Source organism: Prosopis cineraria, unplaced genomic scaffold (assembly GCF_029017545.1).
Source record: "Prosopis cineraria cultivar Desert tree isolate PC_DT_omini unplaced genomic scaffold, ASM2901754v1 PC7, whole genome shotgun sequence".
Taxonomy (NCBI): Eukaryota; Viridiplantae; Streptophyta; class Magnoliopsida; order Fabales; family Fabaceae; genus Prosopis; species Prosopis cineraria.
The window spans coordinates 35,904,809-35,926,811 of NW_026555338.1; the positions used below are offsets into that span (position 1 = coordinate 35,904,809).

At 32.3% G+C, this 22,003-nt stretch overlaps 3 protein-coding genes across 7 annotated transcripts; all 3 read right to left on the reverse strand.

Moving 5' to 3' along the window:
- Positions 1-510: 510 nt before the first annotated feature.
- Positions 511-1,740, reverse strand: LOC129315079 (uncharacterized). The gene is made up of 2 exons (XM_054958599.1): positions 1,305-1,740; positions 511-883 (listed from the first exon to the last, which is right to left on the reverse strand). The coding sequence occupies exons 1-2, from the start codon at positions 1,626-1,628 to the stop codon at positions 710-712; spliced, it is 498 nt and encodes a 165-aa protein (XP_054814574.1). The 5' UTR covers positions 1,629-1,740; the 3' UTR covers positions 511-709.
- Positions 1,741-3,423: 1,683 nt separating this feature from the next.
- LOC129316312 (septum-promoting GTP-binding protein 1-like) lies at positions 3,424-6,217 on the reverse strand. Of its 2 annotated transcripts, none has more exons than XM_054960669.1 (6): positions 5,771-6,210; positions 5,565-5,685; positions 5,369-5,465; positions 5,199-5,238; positions 4,999-5,082; positions 3,424-3,915 (listed from the first exon to the last, which is right to left on the reverse strand). In XM_054960669.1, exons 1-6 carry the CDS (start codon positions 6,182-6,184, stop codon positions 3,751-3,753), a joined length of 921 nt encoding a protein of 306 aa, XP_054816644.1. In that variant the 5' UTR covers positions 6,185-6,210; the 3' UTR covers positions 3,424-3,750. The 2 variants fall into 2 exon arrangements, with proteins under 2 accessions (XP_054816644.1, XP_054816645.1); XM_054960670.1 differs by lacking the exon at positions 3,424-3,915 and adding an exon at positions 3,922-4,290 and having other exon boundaries at positions 5,771-6,217.
- Positions 6,218-14,282: 8,065 nt separating this feature from the next.
- LOC129316311 (glutamate receptor 3.4-like) lies at positions 14,283-18,799 on the reverse strand. Of its 4 annotated transcripts, none has more exons than XM_054960664.1 (7): positions 18,636-18,799; positions 17,847-18,224; positions 16,181-17,520; positions 15,815-16,092; positions 15,525-15,556; positions 14,977-15,386; positions 14,283-14,892 (listed from the first exon to the last, which is right to left on the reverse strand). In XM_054960664.1, exons 2-7 carry the CDS (start codon positions 18,136-18,138, stop codon positions 14,437-14,439), a joined length of 2,808 nt encoding a protein of 935 aa, XP_054816639.1. In that variant the 5' UTR covers positions 18,139-18,224; positions 18,636-18,799; the 3' UTR covers positions 14,283-14,436. The 4 variants fall into 4 exon arrangements, with proteins under 4 accessions (XP_054816639.1, XP_054816641.1, XP_054816640.1 ...); XM_054960666.1 differs by having other exon boundaries at positions 18,604-18,799; XM_054960665.1 differs by lacking the exon at positions 18,636-18,799 and having other exon boundaries at positions 17,847-18,545.
- Between the last annotated feature and the right edge of the window lie 3,204 nt (positions 18,800-22,003).

The window sequence follows — 22,003 nt, forward strand, 5'->3', positions numbered from 1 at the left end:
AGAATTAATACCAAACATCAATTATTTGTTTCTAATTAATGTGATGCAAGTAATTTTGATATATATATTCCTGTAAAAAATTTAGGTAAAAGTTAAGATATTAATTGTCCTTAAAATTTCAAATAATGCTTTGCATATTGAAACATATATAACTTATTCAAGAATTTCATAAAAATTTCACTTTTTTTTACTAACAGAATTTCATAAAAATTTCATGAAGGTAGTATTATTTTAGTATTAGCGTCACCAGTTGAAAAACTACCAGTGATTCTTTGTCATTCTTAAATCGGCCGGCTGCAGTTAACAAATACGGCTGAACTTAGTCGTGATATTTTAGCCCATGCTGCCACTTAACTTTTGTTTTAATCGTATGGTAAAATCGAAAATGTTAAGCAAAAAGAATTTGATAACAATATAACCATTCGCAATTTACGTTAGTCACACAAATTCATGCTAAGCGACCCGCTATATGGAATTTCAATTTCCTTGAAAGTAACCAAATAGGGAATATTTATGCGTGATCATTTAATTTGGAGCAACCATAGGACGCTCAGAAAAGAATCAGAGTCGTACAAGATTACATAAACTCAGCTCCATAAGGACATCGCAGACACAAAAGTAACAAGAAAGGAGAGAAAAACTGAACTATGACGAAATTAAGTTGAACTAATAAGTGAATGATGGTGTAATTAGTGTTGTTTAATTTCATTCAAGCTCGCTTTTTCCTGAGAATTCTCTTGCCATTGCCAGACGAAGCGGAGCTGCAATTGGGCATGAAGCCTCGCAGAGTTGCTATAACACTGAACACCATGCAAGAAAAGTACACCATCACTAGCTTTTCTGATGCCTTTCCAGACCCCATCAATTCTCCCAACACAGCAGCCTGCATCAAACGGGCAAAAAAAAAAAAAAAAGGCAGAGACAGATTATCCATGTTAAATTAAAATTTTCTCATGATAATGACGCCGAGAGTGCAAATTATTAGAAATCTACAAGTAATTTTGATGCTAATCTGGATGAGATGCTAGTTCTGGTTATCTCTGATTGATGACAAAGGCGCCGGACAACAATATGAATTTTCTGTTTTTTTCAGGTCCAAAACAAGAAAATAATGATAGCCGCGTCCCAAAGCAGCTTTTTTTAGAAGCGCATTTATGACTACGAAATCTCATCTTCTAAAGTACGTACGTATATTTCATGACAAAAGCTAACAATTATATTTTTTTTTTTTGGGTTAAAAAAAAAAAGTAACAATGATATTGAAGAAAGAAAGGAGAAAAGAAGAAAATAAATTGAATACATACCATGGAGGCAAAGACAGAAACACCATAGATGAGGCAAGTGGTGTTGAACCAAGATTTGGCTGCGAGAATGCCGTAGAGATTCATGAGAGCAATGGGCCACTGAAAGATGAGCTCAAGCCAAACCAAGCCTACAAAGAAATGGGGCTTCTCGATGACGAGGTAGTCCTGGTATTCATGGCTGTACCACGTCCTGAACTTGATAAGGGGCTGTGGAAAGCAATTGGCAGGCACGCATGTCTGAGCATCTATGAGTGGAGCTACCAGTGCTATTAGCAGAAAGTATAGGAACAGAATTGCGTCTATCAGCTTTACGCAACAACCCATTTCCTTTAGCCTTGCGACCTCCTCTGCAATTTCTTGCAGGCTTCTCAGAGATGGGACACGAGAATGAGTAAAAGAGACACAGATGGGGTTGCAGCAAAAACAGGATCTTGAAAGTCTAAAAATTCAACGCCACTCCGCCCTGGGATTAATATCGTAAAAATAGTGGCTCCTCTCTCTCTCTCTCTCTCTCTCTCTCTCTTCATTTGGCATTCTTCAAAATAAATAAAAAATAAAAAAGTTTTCTAGTTCTGAAAATAGTTTATCTCACTTTGCTCTCTCGGGCCGAAATAGCAGCACTTCACTGGCCGTCGAAGGAAGAGGTTATATCGTAAATAAAAAAGTTCACTTTGTATATGTATATACTCCCTCCTATCCCATTTATACGATACGTTCTGGAAAGCCTATTTAATTTCATTTATAAATTATTATATTATTTTTTAAATAATATTTAAAAGATATTTTTAAAATTATCTTTCATAAAAAAAAATAACATAACATCACTTTTAAATTTGTTATATAAAATCATATTTAAAATTTTATATATTTTTATTTTTTATATTAGTATTAATGAAATTGGTGGAAAAAATGAAATAAAAAGAATTGAAGGAGTGTGTGTGTATATATATATAAAAGTTCACTAACATAACAAATCCCTTCTATTAAGATTTAAGGTTTCTATTTTTTTAATTGGGTTATGTATGTTCCAGATTTTTGTTTATGGGGATTCTGATCTTGCACGAAAAGTTTTAGATTTTAATACGTTAACAGTGGAATTCGTGTCATGTATCGTGACTCTAAAAAACCTATCTAAGATCGTAGCATTAGCGGTATTATGTCACGAAATCATTATTTTTTCTTTAAAAAATTAGTTTGTTAGGGTGTGAAATGCATTTATTTATATAATTAGAATCCTTTCTAAATTCTTTCAATATAGAACATTACTTTTTCAAATAATATGTGATGACTCCATCACAAGTGGCCCATCAAAGAAATTCACCAATTGAATCAACTTAAATTTAATTTTAATATCACTTTATTATGAGATCATTATTCTCTTTCTAAAAAGCTAGCTTATTAGAGTGTGTAGCACACTCGTTTATATAACTAGGACATTTTCCAAATCCTTTCAATATGAGATATAACAACTAGCTAAATTATTTTTCTTACAATATTTGCACCCTAAAGTTGTCTTTTTACTTTCAACTTCAAATATTTTTAATAAATTAATAAATGATATTATAGATCCTTATATTTTTTTTAATATTTTAAATTTTAAATTTTTATTTTTTGATTGTCTGAGTTCCTTAATAAATTTTGTTATAAAGATTTAAAATATTAAAAAATAAAAATATAAAGATTTAAAGTAATAAAAAAATTAAAAATTTATAATAAAACCTGAATAAAGTACCAAAATTTGACGTTATATTTTCACAGTTAACAAGTAGTTTTATTGTACTGCTGTGCGGTGTGATACGTGTGGCTATTGGAGGAAGGAAACATTAGATCCGTGTAACTTTTTACAGGTAATACCCTGAGAGCAGTGCGACGTTTGAGTTGTGCCTTTTTCGACAACTGCGTCAAGAACGAGTTTGGCAGTGTTGCTTTTGTGTGGTCCTTAATTTTAACTCCACTTTCTCACAATTCCACCGCACAAATATCAAACAAGTTCTAGCCTTTTTCTCACAATTTCATCTCGCACCTTTCAATTTTGCTTCCCATTATTTTTCCTGCGCCAACCGTACGCATAAATTTAAAAAGATGAAGATAATCGATTGCAAGGTGCGAAGAGGTGAAGTAGACAAGGGAATAATTTCTTATAGATGCCAGAACATGAAAGAGGGTCATTCAAGTACTGGTATTTTCGAATCAATCGAGTGCTACATGACACACAGTAAGTATATATTCCACAGTGAAAGATGGCCGCCGTCTTCTTTAACTGTTCTGTGCACCTGGGATACTGCTTGCTCCCCTTCCTTCAAGATCCAAGAACCTTCGTTGTCTGTGTATCATCGTGCGAGGCTAACAACTCGATTGCCCCTTTATGACTTGATTACAGCGGGGCCCGGTTGAGTTTGGACAACGTTAATCCCAGCGTCATCCATATTTCAACGTGAGTACATGATTAGAAATCAATGATGGGCTCTCCAACAGTCAAGTTCCGTTCCACTGTCCAGGGCAGGTCGAACAGCTTGGCTGTGATGAACTTGAAGATCTTATTCACGTTGATGTTGTAGGTAGCGCTTGAGAAGAACAACGTCGCATTGAGGGCCTTCGCATATGTTCTTGCCTGCTCAATCCCATGCATATCAATTCTTTATGAGCATTTAAGTAGAACAACATATGCACTGCTTGCCAATACACAGACAATAAGGCATGGGAAGCCAACCCTGCCTTCAGGATCATTCATCATTCAACACCCACATCTTAAAAAATCTGCACAACATTTTGGTGCCGAGCTATCTGACGAGTAATTCAATCTACAAGATAGTCGTATGCCCGGCCACTAGAGGAAAACTAGACTATATAATACTATCAAGCAGTCACAATTATTAATTTATTTTTGGAAATTAAAGTTGAATTCGACTTGATTGGGGCATCTTTTTGTTGCTTTTGAGACGCAGTCCCTATCACTTTAAGGAGTCTTTGCTGCAACCGACAACAACTACATTTATAAAATAACGTATGTGTAACGGTGTAAGAGTGAGAGTGAAGAAACGAGAATGGTAGCTTCACTTTCAAGCATTGACTTGAAAAGTTTTGTCTTGAATGTTCCTTCTTATCCATGACTCATAATTCATTGGATCAGAATATCGTTTTACAATATCTGGACGATCAACAATTTCGAACAAGATCAATTGCTTTCTTATCGTCGGAGGGCAGCTTAAGTTTTCAATTTATTATAAAATAGAGATTAAGATTAAAAGCATTTTTGAAAGTTTGTTTAAAAATATAAATTATGAACCAGTTTATTTTTAAATTGAATAACGTAAATTTATTTTGTTCTGGATTTAAAAACTTAAGTTCTCTTTTAGTCCCAAATTATAAGATAATTTTAAAGAAATTTTTTATTCTAAAATATAATACAATTTGAAAAAAATAAGATTTAACACTTTTTTAATATTCCTCCTCAAGTAAAAAAAGAATTGAAATAAAATTTAGTATAATGATTAAATGTGTAGGAACATCTTTTAAAAATTTATAGTCTTATTATGAAAAAATAAGTTTGTAAAAAGTTATTATTATGTTTTATTGACATGCATGATCTTGTTTGTAATTTAGAATGGAGAGAGTACATTTATGATGTTAAAAGTTCAGTTTTCCACTGCTTCAATACACATGAATGTGAGGGTGAAGTTGAGGGAATGTTTACCTGACTGGCGATGGTCCACTGCAAATCAATGGGAAGCTGAATGAAATCATCAAATTTGGTTCCCACCAACACTGGAATTGCGCTCTGCCAAATCACACACGCCATTTTATAATTCACATTCTTAATATTCTTATAACTTACTGGATTTGAATGGAGGTTAGAGTTAAACAGTGATTAGAGTTGGGAAAAAAAATTGTTACCGGATTCCATTTCCTGGCTTCCCTGAACCACCCCAGGACACTGAAACATATTCCCAAGGAAAGAAAACATTTATTACACGTTTTAAGAGTTTTTGGATGATTTAATTTTCTGGATAAGATTCTAATTAAATTATGAGCCAAAATCAAGAGTGACTTGGTAAAGAACGAACCTGTTCAAGGTGCAGCGGCTTGTTAAATCAAACATAATCAAAATTGCAACAGAGTCCTTACAAGCCAATGGAATCTGGTCTTCTGACTTTCCGTCACCTGCAGGTTAACATACAAAGTTTGATTGTTTAAGGATTTATTTTTGCTCCAAATTATCCCAAAATCACAGTTTCTTTCTTTCATTTTAATTTTTTTCACCTGCAACCTCCCAGATAGAATATGATATGCGGGCTCCTCCTACTTCTAAAGTCTTGTCCATCTGGTTTAACCCTTCCTTGTGTTCCCATTTCTCTTCATTTTCATTCCCCACATACTTTACCTTCGGCCAAGGAAAAAAACTAATTAAAAATATGAATCAAATACAACTAAAATGCAAAAACATTGATGAAATTGAAGACACGAACCAAAAAGCTGGTCTTTCCAATTTGGCAGTCACCCAGGAGGCTGATCTTCAAAGCCACCAAATCAGACTCCAGCTCCAAGTCAGGGGTATGGAACAGAGCCGGTGGGATCGCCTCCACCAGTTCCCCGACATCTCCGGCTGCGGAGGGTGGCGTAGACGGTGGCTCGGCCAGCGAAGGCAGCGACAGCATGCGGTATCTATTCCTTCCATAACACGAGGGGAAGCGGTGCAGAAGGCGGAGAACGCATGGGCGGACGACGGAGATACGGTGTTGAATCGTTCGGCGAATCCTTGACTTTATGATTTTCCGGCCGAACTGGGTCATTGTTTCTGGATTGAAATTAAAATTATTGAATATCCATGGGATGGCCTCTCTCAAGCCCAAGCGAGTCTCTCGTCCATTTTTTTTGGCCATGAAGAATCAAATTTCGCTTCAGCTTTTGATCCTCTATAATTCTCCACAAACTCCGGGGCACTTTCGGAATATCGTTCCCTCCTTCATCAGTATAAATTTAATCTAATGAATTTATTATGAGTTATAAATAAATAGTATAAATTGATTTTGATATCAAACTGCTTTCCGTTGCAACGACTTTATGGGCAATTCACATTGATTCAATATTTGATATTTGATTACGGATTTAACGGGAACGTTGACCGATTAAATCCAGGCAATTCCATTACAGGTTCACAGGGGTATGTTGGGTATTTCAGCAGGGAATTTCTGATTATCAGTCAAAACTTTATTAATTAATTAAATCCAATCATCCGTTTTACCTCGTCTTGCTGTTTGTTCCGTGGATATTTTGACATTGACAGGTCAATCACCCTGTCAATTTGGCACCTACTCACCCGTTTAAATGCCTATTCGTTTCTGAACTCATCAGTCTTATCTTTATCTTAAGCCAATTTACTGTATCTGCATGTGTATCCAATGCCAATCTGTGTTGGTGAACTAAATGTTTTAAAATGAGAAAGTTTTCTTAAAAAAGTGATCACACTGACTTCGAGTCAAAAAGTCATCATTAATTTTGACTTTAAGTCATTAACAGGATAGTAATTTCTCATACACTTGCGACATATGACATGATAAATGAGTATCTTAAATTTTAAATTATTATAAAAATAATATTTTAATTTTTAATTTTTAAAATGAATAAAAACCTCCCTAACTTCTAAATTTTAAAAGCATGATTAGGTTACAAAAATTACAGTTACTTTTATAGTTGTGAGATTCAGTCGCTTATTAATATGACATTCATCTTGACCTTAAAAAATAATGACCTTTTTTTTCAATTTAACAGTGAGGTTTCAAGTCATCAAAATTTAAAAATTAAAGGTAGTTTTTGCATATTTTAAGAACTTATGATTTAATATGTCATTTTTATAATAGTTTAGAGCCTAAGATCCTCATTAATCCTATATAATAATCCTTTCTTTATCTTAATTTATAAGATAATTTTCAACAAAACAATGCATATAAATAAAGTTTGTTAAAAATATTTTATAGTCTTATTTTTTAACAAATTTTTAAAAATATTAAAAAGAGGGAGACAGGAAATATTAGGAGAGAAATGTAATATAAATAAGTATGTTTAACAAAAATTTATTTTTATAAAATTATGTTTAAAATTGTCTTATAAGTGAGTGAGGGAGTTTATACTCCTTTAGTTACAAAATATTTTTGTAGGAAGATTTTTGTTTTATTTATCATTTTACTGGAAAAGTTTAACGCAACATTCGTCAATGTTTTTTCCATTATAATAGCAGTTACGGGCAATTACATTTTAAATTTTATTTTTATTAGTTGTGAAATAAATTAGGGACAAATTTATGAATGTAAAAGAAAATTTCAAATATTACTTTCTTTGTTTAAAAATACAAGATAATTTTTTAAGATTAAATGTTAAAAAATATAAAACATTTTTAGTTTCTAATGCATAATTAATGAGTTTTTTTTAAAAAAATACTCTTAATAAATATCCGCTCAATCTTTCACTTTTAAGTAAGACATCTTATCGAATAGAGGCGTGTATGTAAAGATAATATTAATTTAAAGATAATTAACTAACTTATTAGGATGTAATTTGATTAAAAATACCTAATATTTTTTAAGAGATACAGTACCAGCTAAGATCTTAATACATTAATACACTAAATTTTGAAAGAGAGGGAACATACTCCTCTACTCCTATTTATTGAGAAGAGAGAGTATTTATTTTGAGTTTATTTATGAAAAGCTTCAATGACTATTGTATTTATCTTTATCCTTTGGTCTTTAATAAATGTTGGAAGATTAGTGTTTTATTTTTAAAGTATGTGTAAGTTAATAAAATTTAAAATTTTTCTTGATTTTAATGCAAAAGATGGAATTGACTTATAAAAAGTACAAGCGAGGGAAAACTAAAAAAGGATAACATAATGCTTATCACTTGCTCTATATATGAATCTTAATAATAATAAGATAAAAGAAAAAATTGGCTCCTCAATTATAACTTCAGAAGCATTTGGGACTCTAAATTTATTTTTAGTGTAATGTTTCTTTTTAACTTTTTAAAACAATGCAATTTAGCCCCTATAATAGGGCTATACAAAAGTCCTTCAATCTTATACAACTTAGTTCAATTCAAATAAATCTAGTCTGGCTTATAAAAAAGACATAACATCTCAATTTTTACTTAATTTAAGCAATGTTAGAAATTGATTTATCAAATAAATTGCGGGCAATAAGTACTTATTATTGTTTGTTTGAATTTGATAGAATTATTTAATTTCATGTTATTTAAATTTTATTAGGTAATTATTTGAGAAGAGAGAATTTAGCCAAGATGGATTAAATTTTAAGAATATAATCCGAACCATGATATTAAAAAAAAAAGAAGAGAGAAAATTTATAAGGATGGGTGGATTAAATAAAAATATTTAAATTATATCCTTTAACTTAAGATATTATAATTATAGAAATAATAATAACTGAGCAAAATATACAAGTTAAGTATATTCTTTCAAATTTCAAGAGAGTTTTAAGTATTTATAAATGACTAGAGTGAAATTTTTTTCCGCCAAGTTTGTTTAAGCATTATTATTCTTTTTTATCACAATAGATTCTTTTTTATTATAGTAACATTTTTAAAAGATAGTTTTCATTATATCGACTGTGGGTTTTTTTCTGCCATGATAAACTTTTCAAAAGATAAGTTTTGTCATTTAATTATTGTGTTAGGTTTTAACAATTGTGTTTGAAAAAATAGGTGTTACAAAAGATGACCTAAAGAATAAAAAAAAATGAATAAGATTAGACTTCGTCTTTAAATTGAACTGGAAAGGAGATAGAGCTTTTAAACCATTTGGTTTAGTTCAATCTTATAAATTATTTTAATATAAGTATAATTAATAACCTATAGAAATTTATGTCCTCTCAATGTATTTTTTTGCAATTTCATATGCTTTTTGATGAAGTTATACATACTTTTAGTACACATAGTAGGAAAATATAAATATCTCATACTCGGGCTTAAGTGACAAAATATTGGTCTAGATTGTGCATAATTTTTATCTTGATTAAGATTAAACTAAGATTTTACAAAATTACTTGTCTTCTTCGATTGTTGGAGCACTATTTGAGAAGTAAATAAAAAGTTATGAAGTTATTATTCCAAGAAAAAAATAAGACAAAGAGTGAAAAATTAAGCTTTAGTTGAACCACTTTTAGCCTCAGCCGAAAGCCAGAACTAGAACATGATAGAAGCATTCTAGTTGCAGCTAAGAGTAACCAAAACGCTTACAAAGGTGTTTAAGTCGTAGCTAAAATTCATTTATTGGAGCTATGCATTTTGGAGTCATACATGAAGCTAGGGTTACACATGCAAAATTTTGAGACTTGGGATGATATGCTGTGATTTTCAGAGGTTCTTGGAGGATAGCTATAATAACCTTGAAAAAAAAAAATAAAAAAATAAATGTATGATAATTTGTTAAAAGTGTATTTTTATTATGTTTGAAGCAATTATGATAATTAGAATTGTTGGTTCAGTGGGAGCGTACATATAGCTTTCTCCATTTGGTTTGGAGTTCGAATCTGGTAGGGTCAAAAGAGTTTTATTTTTCTACCTTTATGCTTTATAAATTTACCAATTTGCCCTCCTTTGAAATCTGAAATGTCTCTTCCCTTATTCCTCAATCACTCCAGACGTGAGAGAGAGAGAGAGGGAGGGAGAGGTTCTCTGTTTTCCTTCATTCCCTTCATTCTTCTTCTGGTTTTTTCCTCCTTCTCTTCCATTTTCAGCCATCACCAACAAGAGTACTATCACCATTTCTTCCGTTCACCATTGATAGGTGCTGGGGATTCATTTGTGGCAGCTGAATATTGACAAAAATTCTTTCATTCTTCTCCGTTTCAAGTTCACTATGTACATCTTGTGAGGTACAAATTGTGGATCTATTTTTCCTTGTGTCACTATTGGTTTTTCTGGTTCTGACCTTGATTAGCGATGCTTTCCCCTCCTCTGTTCTTGTTGCTGTCAAGAGTGCGTCAGGTCTCCTTCGTCATTCGCTGGGTGTAGCACATTCGACTTACTCTTTTCTCCTCTTTGTTCATGTATTTTATGGTAAATTTCCTCCCATTGTTGGTTCTGCTGTGCATGTGAGTTTGTGTGTAATTTTGTTGAAGTTTCAAATTTTTCCTCTTTTGTTCTGTTGTTGCCGTGACTACGTAGGAGAAGAAGATCTAAATTAAGTTAAAAAAAATTGTATTGAAGCTTAGTGATGACACATAAAGATTAGAATTTCTGAATTAAACCAACTTTTGTTTAAATTGGCTATTACTGAATATTTGGTTAGGATGAAATTGAAGGAAAATAGCTTAGATACTTTAAGCTGGATGCCTATAGAGTGTTTGTTAAAATGCTTGTTAGAAGGAGTGCTTGATTGAAAATTCTTAAAAATCCTATTAAATCTCTTAAAAGACATAATTGATTTAGATGTTATTATTTGAAGAATTGTACTTACTATTGTATACAAATGTTTTATTAAATGAAAGTAACATGTAGCTGGTTAAATTCTTTGGAGGTATATGATTATTAAGAAATTGTTGAGCAATTTATTGTGAGATTTAAGAATAATATACATTTGGTGTTTAAACAAAAAGTTTAGTAGGAGATTGTATTTTAGTGGAGTTTTGAACTATGGCTTTTGAGGGATTTTCATGAGTAAATTCTTAATTTTAAAAAAAATTCAAGTTGTTATGGCTAAATTTTGTTAGTGAAATGTTGGAAATTATTAAATTTACTAAAAGTTTATTAAATTTTTAATATAATTCCATAGGGTGTTGGGAGGAAGAAAAACTAGATTGAAATGGTAAGAGAGAAACTTTGAATTTCGAGAATACTTCAGGTAAGTATATAACGTCCCAACCAATTTTATATATTAAAAGTTTTCTTTATCAAAATATTATTTTCAATAATTTACAAATATTTGTATATTTCTATTGCTTTAGCTACTTTTATTAATTAAATTGTCCTACTTCTTGGAATCATGACTTATATTTTTCATATTGATGAAAATGCTTTTATAAGTTTTAGTGGTTCTATATTTGATAAAGCCAACTATAAAAATTTCTGAACAGTTTATGAGATATTAATTGTAAATTTTTATATTTAGAAGTATTGGTACTTTTATATGTTTTATGCGAGTTTAATATTAAAAAGAGAAATTATATTTTGAAAGTGATAATTTTCTTCCATGTCTAAAAGTGAATTTAAAAAGGAACTGTATACAGAACGCTGGTTACTAACGACAGTTCCGTTAGCCCTTGACACGCAATGATCAATTACTTGCTAGTTTGATTTTCATGAGCTTTGTTCTCATGTCTGTTATTCATGGGTCTCATACTTGTGTCTGTTTTGTGGCTTCGATTGCGTTTGATTACTTATCCTCATAGACTGTGTGTTCACATTTGTTTCGTGGCTTCAGCTGCATTGGGTTACTTGTCCTCATGGACTGTGTGTCCATATTTGTTAATTATTCTGACAAGTCCCTATAAAAAAATAAAAAAATAAATTTAATTATTTAATGATTTCATATCCCATTAGTTTTTAATTAGTAATCTATTTATAATTACTCATTTCATTTATTAGCTTCCTTGAAACCAAGTGATAACAATCTTTGATATAATAATTTAATAGATCAAGATTTTATCTAAAGTTATATAGAATCCTTTTATTTTGAATTTATTTAAATCTTTATGGAGATTGTTTTGTTTTTAATTTACATAATTGCTTTTAACTTTCCTTTTATTCATGTTTAATTATTTATTTTTTGGATGTTATTCACTAAAAATAATTTTGGTCTCAGATAGTGTAACTGACGCTGAGTCACCCATTAAACATTGAGGAGTTTATGATTGACTAAACGTGGAGGAGCTAATGATTAAACTTTCTCTTGATGTAAAGTTTTAATTATGAAATTTTATTTTATAAACTTACTATTAGGTGCTCCACATAGTCTGTGACTAGGTTGTTTATGTTGTTATATATTTTGTTTGCTGCCTGGAAGGAGCTCTGCTCCTGATTGACTTGATATTTTTGATAGAGATATTATATTGTAGAATTTTGGAGAGATCCTCTCTATAGAGGAGGTTTTGTCGAAATTTATATAAAAATATTGAAATACTTTATAAATACAAAAAATATTTATGCATGTTCTAATTCAAACTAAAGCATAATTATATCTTAGTCATGGAAAGACTACCCAATCTAAGGTTTAAGGGATGTGCAGTGGTTTACATCCTGTGCTGGTCAACCTCTATTTTTAGGACGTGATAATAGCTCTATTAGGGTTTTATGTTTTTGAAAGAGATTTAGTTAAGGAATGAAGATTTGAAGAAATTTAAGTGAATTTCCTTCAGTTTTTCTGTTTCTCTTCTCTTTTCTCCCTTTGTTTTTGATATAGGTGCTAAATGTTTTTGTGTTTGTTGCTCTTCTCTGAACATAAGTAGCTAGTTTACTTGTTTTAGAATTATTTTAAACCTTTTACATGGATTAAGACTTAAATATTTCTCTCTTTTGATGGCTAATGATATATATATGTATGTATGTATGTATGTATGCATGTATTTAATCTTGTACTTAATACTTCTAAATGTTTGATTACTGTTTGGACTATTTTGTTTATGTAAATTGTGTTTGAGAAAGCTAATTTGGATAAAATAGTATATGATTTGAAATTTACATAAATAAATGGATAGTTTTATTGATAAAATAGAGATGTTTTACAAACCCTTCATAGTCAAATTAAAATTGAAGCTTCACATTTGTTTTTGTTAATTATTTTTAAGAGATTGAGAATTTTTAATGTTTGTAAAAATACTTGATTTTGACTTGAGAAATATTTTTCAAGTAAATGAGAATTATTTTTATTAAAAATCATTTTGAAAGAAATTAATTTAAGTCTTATAAAATACAAAGGGAACGGTAATCTTAGGCTCTTGCTTGTTGGAGATAATCTTAGGCTCTTACTTGCGTTAAAACACTTTTTAATCCAATTTTAATACTTTCACACAAATCTTACATTTGATTTTACTCAATCTAATTCAAAGTTCAATAGCAAAATGTTAACTCTCTCTTGCTTAAATTTATGTGGGAATGATATCTTTAAAATATTCTATATTTGTGACGACCCCGTGAGCTTGCGATAATGCTTGACAACAAACAACAATCATTTTTTATTTTAATATAATTATAATTATAATGTCATAAAATCAATTGATTTATTATGATTATCTTTTAATGTTTTGTAATAAATTTTATATGATAATAAGTATTTTTGTTATTTTAATCAAGTTTATCAAGTTGAAATAAATTATTACTCGTCATAAATAAAAAAGGGGGAAAAGGCAAAGTAAGGTATTGAACTAGTAAAATCAATTTTCAAGTTTTATGAGTCATGTTTGGTTCTGTTCAACTTCATGTTAAGCCTAGACTAGATAAGACTATGAGTTATCTAATCTAATTCTTTTCACGAGAAAAACTAGAGTTTGGGTTAAGTAAAAGTCTTATTCTATCCATCCTTTATGCAACTCTACCATAGAGTTAATAAAATAAAGTTTGATTGTTACTTGACTAAAAAAAGATATAAAAGTACCTAAAAATTTAAAAAAAAAGAATAAAATTTGCTTGGTTTTTGGTCATTTTCTATAATATTTAAGCCCTTTTATGTAATTTTTTTATCAACTAATGATCAAAATTAATTTTTATTAAAAAAAAGTATAAATTACATCATTTTTTAAAATTAAAAGAAAACATTTTATATATATACAAAAAAAAAAAAGGATCCAGATGCTGGTTGCCCTTCTAGCCATAATAATATTCTTCATCAAACAAGTGCACACGCAAGATGTAATGATATATACGCACTCTATGTCTATCTTAACCAGCATAATGCGGAGACGGTGAAATCCCTCGTTAGCCAGAGGAATTGAAAGGAGGGTGGGAAGATGTAGTTTTACTTCCTTTCCATAGGATCTAAGATCACATTATTATAATCACGAAGCGGATGACTGACGGGGTTTAAATTGTAAAGAACATCAAACAGAAGAGGGAAATTGAGCACGGGATCAAAAATAATTTCTGGGAATGATAGCTGAAAACTTAAATAAGAGGAGCCACTTCTTTAGAAAGGTGAACTGGATCGCATCTCAGCTTCGCTGCGTCCACGTTTCTTTCTAGCCTTTCTCATTTGCTCTTTGATTTCAGCTTCTCTTTTATCTGCAAATTCAATCAAGTCCTTGAAACTAGGAGTCCGGCATGGGCGTTTAGTATCTATGCGGCGCTGTATGATTTCCTGGTCGGCCTCCTCATCAGTGCCTGGAGTGAATTTTGTGAACTGACAAAACACCCTTATACAGAAGGCAATCAATGCAAGCAGACATGCGATCCCACTTATGAGGAACAGCCCCCAGAAGCTGCTCAGCGATAGTTGGTTTGAATTTTCATCGTTGTTTTGTGTCGCAGAACATTCATTTTTCAGTAACCACTTGTCGTGGATCTTTTGCAAGTCACCGTTCTCTGACAGTTGCAGAATTGCAGTCGACATGTCCACCGCAAGTGGGGAGTCCCTCTGAAATGCCTGTCATGAGACACGTCATCTTTCTTAGTATTCTTGCATGTAAACCCCAATCACAGACATACTGATGATAAAACAGATACTTACAAATCCCCACCCGCTCTTTGTAAATTCTTGGCCTACGGTTCTGAACGCACAATTCGTGCTGGACATAAGGAGCTCAATATAAGGAAGCTCATCAACAACGGCTACCACCCCCCCATTTCTGGGTCCACGCTCCAAGGCATCAATATAGTCTTCCAGATTCTTCAATATAACGATTCTTGATGCTGCTATGTTAAGCTCATCTATGAGATAGTTTCGGGCAAATGACCCGTCTTGAACTCCAATTGGTTGAGTACTTGAGATCAGACTGTCAATGCCTTCAATCTGTGATGAAAGTTGCTGCACTGTGAGGATGGATGTCAAGCTAGCTGTGTAGCTTGAATTGATAATTAGCACCACAAAAAGCCAAATGATTAGCACCAATCTCCCTAGAGAACTCACAGTGTTCTCTCCTGCACATGCCACCCCAGAGTACTGGCAGTTTAGAAACTTTGCAGTGTACAAAATGCCATACAAAATAAGGGTGCTTTAATTTTAGTTTCAGGCAAAAAAATTGCACAACGGATGACTAAAATGCACTGGACGCTTACTGTGTGAGAAAAACATTGTTGAGAAGCTAAACCTGCAAAAGATGAAGTAATTTCCATGAGAAGAAGAATTGAAGCTATATATGCGCAGACTCCAGGTGTCAAAACGAAAGAATGATATAATCGGTTGGAAAATTTGAAATTATGTGTTCACTAGGAGTTCTTCAAGCACACACACAGTAAATTGTTGCCTGAGTTTAAGAATCGACAAAGGAATGACAAACGAAATGATGTGACAAGAAACATGATTAATCATATCAATACTATATTACAGGTTGTTAGAACATACTAACCAGAAGATTGTCATAAGTTGTTTTCTCGGTCGTCCACGAAACTCATGATTGTGCCGGTGTTCAAGAATCCATACAACAGCTCCAACAAAAATAAAAAAGGCACCGGTGACACACCACATTTGTGCAGTAAATGGCTTGAGGAAAGACCAAGGACTTGACTTCACCTCTTTGACAGGAACAACAACAACCAACCCTGAAGTCATGTAAGGTTGAGTAAAATCCACAATCCTTGTCCTGTTTGTGACAATAGTAACATCCCCAACAGCAGCATCATATTTCTAAACAAAGAAAAGGAAAAAAGCTATTAGCATGAAGCAAAGTTAGAGGATAACTAATCAAGATTGTAAGTTAGAATTAGGAACTCACATTTTGTGCGACCTGGTTCACGATCTCATCATAGTTGGGATTTCTATCACCGTGTCCATATAGTATATATTGCCGCGGAACAGGATAGGGCAATAAATTTAACGCGGCTTCAAATACATCGATGCAATAACCTCTTACCCCAGGAGGGTCCTTGTCTTTGCCAACAAACTCCCTGTAGCTTACTCGGTTTGGCACTGCAATTCTCAGTGGTTTTCCATTATTGGGGAATACCCAGCCTCTGGGTGTGATTGATGTCAATCCCGGCCATATCACACCGTACAGATGTTTATTGCCAGTTGACCTGTCAGGTGATTTTGAGTACAAGGTTTCAGGAGCTATGTCTGAAAGACCAGAGTGATTAGACCAATAACCAACAATACGAGGTCCTGATGCGCCAATGTTTAGAATATCATAAGCTGGGCGAATTAAATTCTTGTCCTTGTCAAACTGAACTGGACCGCTAACACCAGTGAAATTCATTCCAAGGATTGTCTGGAGAAGCTTGGGGCCCTCATTGAAAGTTCGGAGTGATGATAAATGCAACATACTTTCATTAGTGTCATGCAAGTTAGGGTCATTGGTGAAAGTTATGGTTCCACCATCATTGAGAAAATCATGCAAAGCATGGGCGGCAAGCTTAACAGAATCATACGCATACAAAGCATAAGAATTGAAGCCTGCAGTCTTACGATTGTTCAAATTTTTCAACTTAGAGAGCAGATTATTTTTCATATTAGTATAAGGAGTGTGATGACGAAATGCAACAACACCTTGTAAAAGATTCAAGATCTCAAGGCTCGCCGGTGCTTGTGAATCAAGCACCGAAGGAAGCCAATCAGTAGCGATCCAAACATAACCATTGCTCATCATTCCAAGCTTTTTGGCAAGAGAAAAAATTGCCAAACCTGAATCAGGATTCACGTGCAGAACATAAACTCGTGATTCCATTAAGTTTACTCCATTTAACAGATCAGATATGGCAGATCTGGAAGCATCTGGAGGGAACGCGGCCTTGTAGGAGATCCTGGCACGTCTCTGTGCAAGTGCATCGCCCAATACAGAAATTCCATTTCTTCCGTTATCATCATCCACAAAAATAGCAATTACCTCCCTCCATCCATAATATTCAATCAAGTCCGCAACTGCATACATCTGGAAATGATCATTTTGAATGGTACGGATGAAATAGGGGTATTGCAGGGAAGAAAGAGTAGGATCGGTTGCCCCAAATGATAAAAGTGGTACATGGAGTTCATTAACAACATGAGAGATCACATGAGCTATTCCAGAGGACTGTGGACCAATAACGGCAACCACATCATTCTCCATTAACTGCAAAGCTACATCATCACAAAACTCATCAGAAGGGAAATTAGAAACATAATTTGAACAAACTCTTTTCTCAAGACTCCATCCAACGAACATGCATGTAAACCATCAAAGTCTTTCTCAGATGCTATTAAAGAATAAGAATTCCCTCTAACTGCAAGTTTCTGTCTGTTCACTAACTTATTACAGCAAAAATACAGGAAGCATTAACCATTTCTATGCAAAGATATTCATGCCAAAATCAAGAATGAAGCAACAGACCTTAAAAAGAACAGCTCAACGAGAAGGAACTGAGCTTGTAGGCAATGAAATTTTGGGGTTTAAGAAAAAGAAATACCTTCTACCATTCCAAGAAATCCACTGCAGTTGGTATCATGAAAAATAAGTTCCAGCTTCATCCCGTTGAGAATGCTTGTATCAGAATTAACATCATCAACAGCAGCCGAAATTGCAGGTTTAGCAGATCTTCCGATGATCGAATCAAATGTGAACAGGGCTCCTATCCTCACAACTTTCGGTCTTGAAGGGACAGTACTATTTGCCATGGTGTTATTTCCTGTCCTACCCACAGCTTCTGTGGGAATCCATAACCAGAAAACCAGGACTAACAATGTCGGAGCCACAGCCATTTGAGAAAGGTTTGGAAAGCCCACAATTTAGTGTTCCAATTCTTCAGGTCAGCCTTTGGACCATAATCGATTGGAGATAACTAAACCTGTCAAGCATCAATCATTTCAGTAGCACAGAGAAAAACAATTAGAAGAAGAAAAATACAGGAGGGTTGTGTTTCTTTATCAACTACAGCCGGCCAGCTTAAAACTTGTAGAATTTAGACTCCAAACAGGATTTGGCATTCAACCAGAACAGGGTTTGAAATTTCAAATCCGGTACCGTGGAATTCAAACGAACAAACAATGAAGAGAAAAACATCGAAGCATATAAATATGTTCGAAAATACCCACATGCCTCATTTATTACTAAAATGGGGAACAACGTGTGCTGTAATGGAGACCTAGAGAAGAAGTTAAGCAGAGGAAAGCATATGATTAAAAGATTCGACCAACTTAAAGGAGTAACTAAGAAAAATAAGTTACAGTGTTGAAAGCTCAAGGAAAGAATCATTCACTTGCTCTCAAGCAACCGCCCAGCCCCCATTTCCAAGCACAGCTTCACGGTAAAGGGACAGTTGCATATTTTTTCCTTGTCTGTTTTTACTTTGACATGGTAAATGAAAAATTACAATGTTGTGCGCTATGAACTCAACGTGAAGCAGAACATTGTCTGATTTTTCTTTTTATACATTCTTCAGGATTTACATTATGGTTTTGCAGAGTTCATTCTCAGAGAAGAGAGTGGACGGTGCCCCCATGCTGATGTCAATTTGATCACTGTTGTAAAGTGGTTCATGCGGATTCCGCTGTCAATAGCTAAATGTGTGATTCTGCTTAAATGGTCCTTCTCAATCTTATGAACAAAGAAGACAAATAGAATTTGGATTTAATAATTATATTCAATATAGGCATTAAATGCTTATACTATTTGAATTATTAAAATTTAAATCAATGATATAAATGAACTTATTAATTTATTAATATCAAATAGAATATAAATTTATAACTATTGATCTAAATTTTAACAATTCAGATGGTATTAAATACAATTATTGAATTCAAAATGCATATATTAAGTACAATCATCAAATCTAAATGTAGATAAAAACTAGTTACTTTACTTTAAGAATATGAAAATGATTGTTTCTTACTTTAGTTTTCCTTTATATTTCAAATCACGTTACGTTGGTACGAACCAGATACGAGCCATGAGTTTTTGTTATATTTGAATCTCATTTCTGATATGTGTGACGCTAGAATCGACTATATATTCGAGTATGTCCATGCAACATTGACATAAATAGTTTATTTATTTAAAGAAATAAATAATTTTTTAAATAAAATTTTAAAAAATCATTAATATCCAATATTGATTAATTGTTGCCATTGTTCAAATTCCAAAAAAAAAGAAGAAGAATAATCGGTTTTTATGCAAGCAATAATTGGCTGAAGCTTTGCAAACATCAAGTGTTAGGAAGTTTGATTTATTGTCTTCTTTATATGTATAATAAAATATTTTTGATTTAATTAGGTTAAGAAAATAGTGTTAACATTAGGGGGAAAATTAGGAATATTACACACATCATTGTAATGGGATCTCAGTTGGCACTGGCAAAAGCAATGTTCTCTCTGGTAACTCAGAAGCAGAAAAAAGGGCCTTCCCTGACATTTCCTTCACTTTCCACGTCGAGCAAGAAATTACAAATTTATAATTATGAGTATGAGAAATATTTATCCATCCAAGATATTGATAGGGCAGTTTCAAAATATTTTTCCGGTGAAGAACACCAAAAAAAGAAAAGGAAAAAGAAGTATCTTACGTGACTTCCATGCTTGGCTTTGTAAGAATATTTTTGTTTGGGTGAGCTTGAGCTTTGACCTCATGGCTTTGATTTACAGCCTAGGCACTCTAGCGAATACGTTGGCAGGATTTTGTCATTCTTATTTTTAGACCCAAAAGATTTTTTTTTTAATATTTGAATTCATGTCTGATAAGTAATGACAAATTTATTACTGTCTCGCTCCTCGATCAATGTTGATGTCTTCATTCTTCACGCTGACATTGATATTCATATTTCCTCGAAAAGGAGATAAAACGAGCAGTTTTTTTCATAAGCTACACTCTCTCGGAAATTTAATAATGTAGAATTATTTAGATTTAACAAAAAAATAAATATTTTTAATTATGATACTTAAGAATGAATGTTCAAATAGTCATAAGATGTGGGTATGTTGAGCTGCGTAACTCAAACTCTAACCATTTGCTTTCAAGTGGGGGCATCTTTCATCTTTTGAAGCTTTGTTCTTTGTCTTCCATTCTGTTTCAATATCTTACAATCAACTTATTTATTTATTTACTTCAGTTATGCTTCTCGCTAGCATTTGGGCTTCGGAATAAGGGCTACTTCATTTGTTAATGCATTAATCAAATCACTCATCACTTCGTATACCAGTCTCAACACATTCTCACGACCGCCTTACAGTATTAATCAATCAACTTACCATATTTTAATCACTATATCATTCTAACTCCTTGCCTCAAAAAGTGGCATGGTTAACTTTTTTTATTTATGCTTATCTGTCTCTTGCCAAGCCTTTCATTCACCTTAACAATTTAATTAAAAAAAATTGGTGGAATGTTAATTTGAAAATAATATGTTTTGCTTACAATATAAATTTATCAAGATATTTTTTATATATCACTGTTGTATAGTTGTTTACAATGTCGTATAGTTATTCCAGTAATATAATCACTTCTAAATATTCCCAAAAAAAAAAAATCGCTACAGCTTAAAAAATTCCGAGAATTTCCTGGCACAATCTAAAAATATATCGTATAACGGCTGCAAAAAGTAGTTCTAACTTGCATTTAATGTTAACACCATCTATATGAACTTATACAATAAAATAATATAATAAGTTGAATTATTTTACATTCATACGTTATAAATAATATAACCACCTCGCAAAGGCTAACCTTTAACCTACCCTTGGGAATGGAAACTCAAATCTAGGCATTTATTTTAATCTTACTTTAAAGAAGGGCTTGTTAGATCAAATTAATATTAAAAAAAGTAAAATATATTAACTCATTAAAATTTAGACAAACCATATATTTTTGTTAAAAACATACTATGCCCGGTTTTTAAAATTATTTCGATATATAGTGTATTTTAAAAAATGTTCTTTTAACTTTAACGTGCCATCAATTCTTTTAATTTTAATATTATATTTTAGAGAATAGGTTTAGATAATTTTTAACAAATCCTTTGTCTGTTCAAAAAATATAAAATATTTTTTAAAAATTTAAATGTTATGAATTATGAAATATTTTAATATTTTAAGGTGTAATTAACATACTTTTTTTAAAAATATATCTAATAAATAAATTAATTTATATTCATTTTAAATTAAAATATCTTATTAAATAAAAATAAAAATAAAAAGATGTCGCTCATTTGAAAACAACTTGCTATTTTTTTAGGAGGTATAAATTTTTTAATGGAAAGAGTACATGTCATGTGGTAAAGAATTTTCATTGACATCAAATAAATTAAAAAATATTAATTGTACTCTCAAATGAATCTCCGAAAGGATAATTTGGTTCACTGGAAAGTATAGCAAATTAAAATATTAATCTTGTCTGGAGGCAATGGGTGGACCGAAGTTTTGCCCTAAAAGTAGAAATGTGGATTCGTTTGGTGGGGCCTGAAACACTCCTCCAAATGCGTACGCGGACAACGTTTTTCACGTTGAAGATTGAAACGGCTGGCGGAGCCTGAAACACTCCTCCGAATGCGTACGCGTCTTCGTCGTCCTAGCTAAAGCCTTGGGCCTTTGACCCGACCCAACAATAGGCGAGAGAGCGTCCACAATCAAGGTC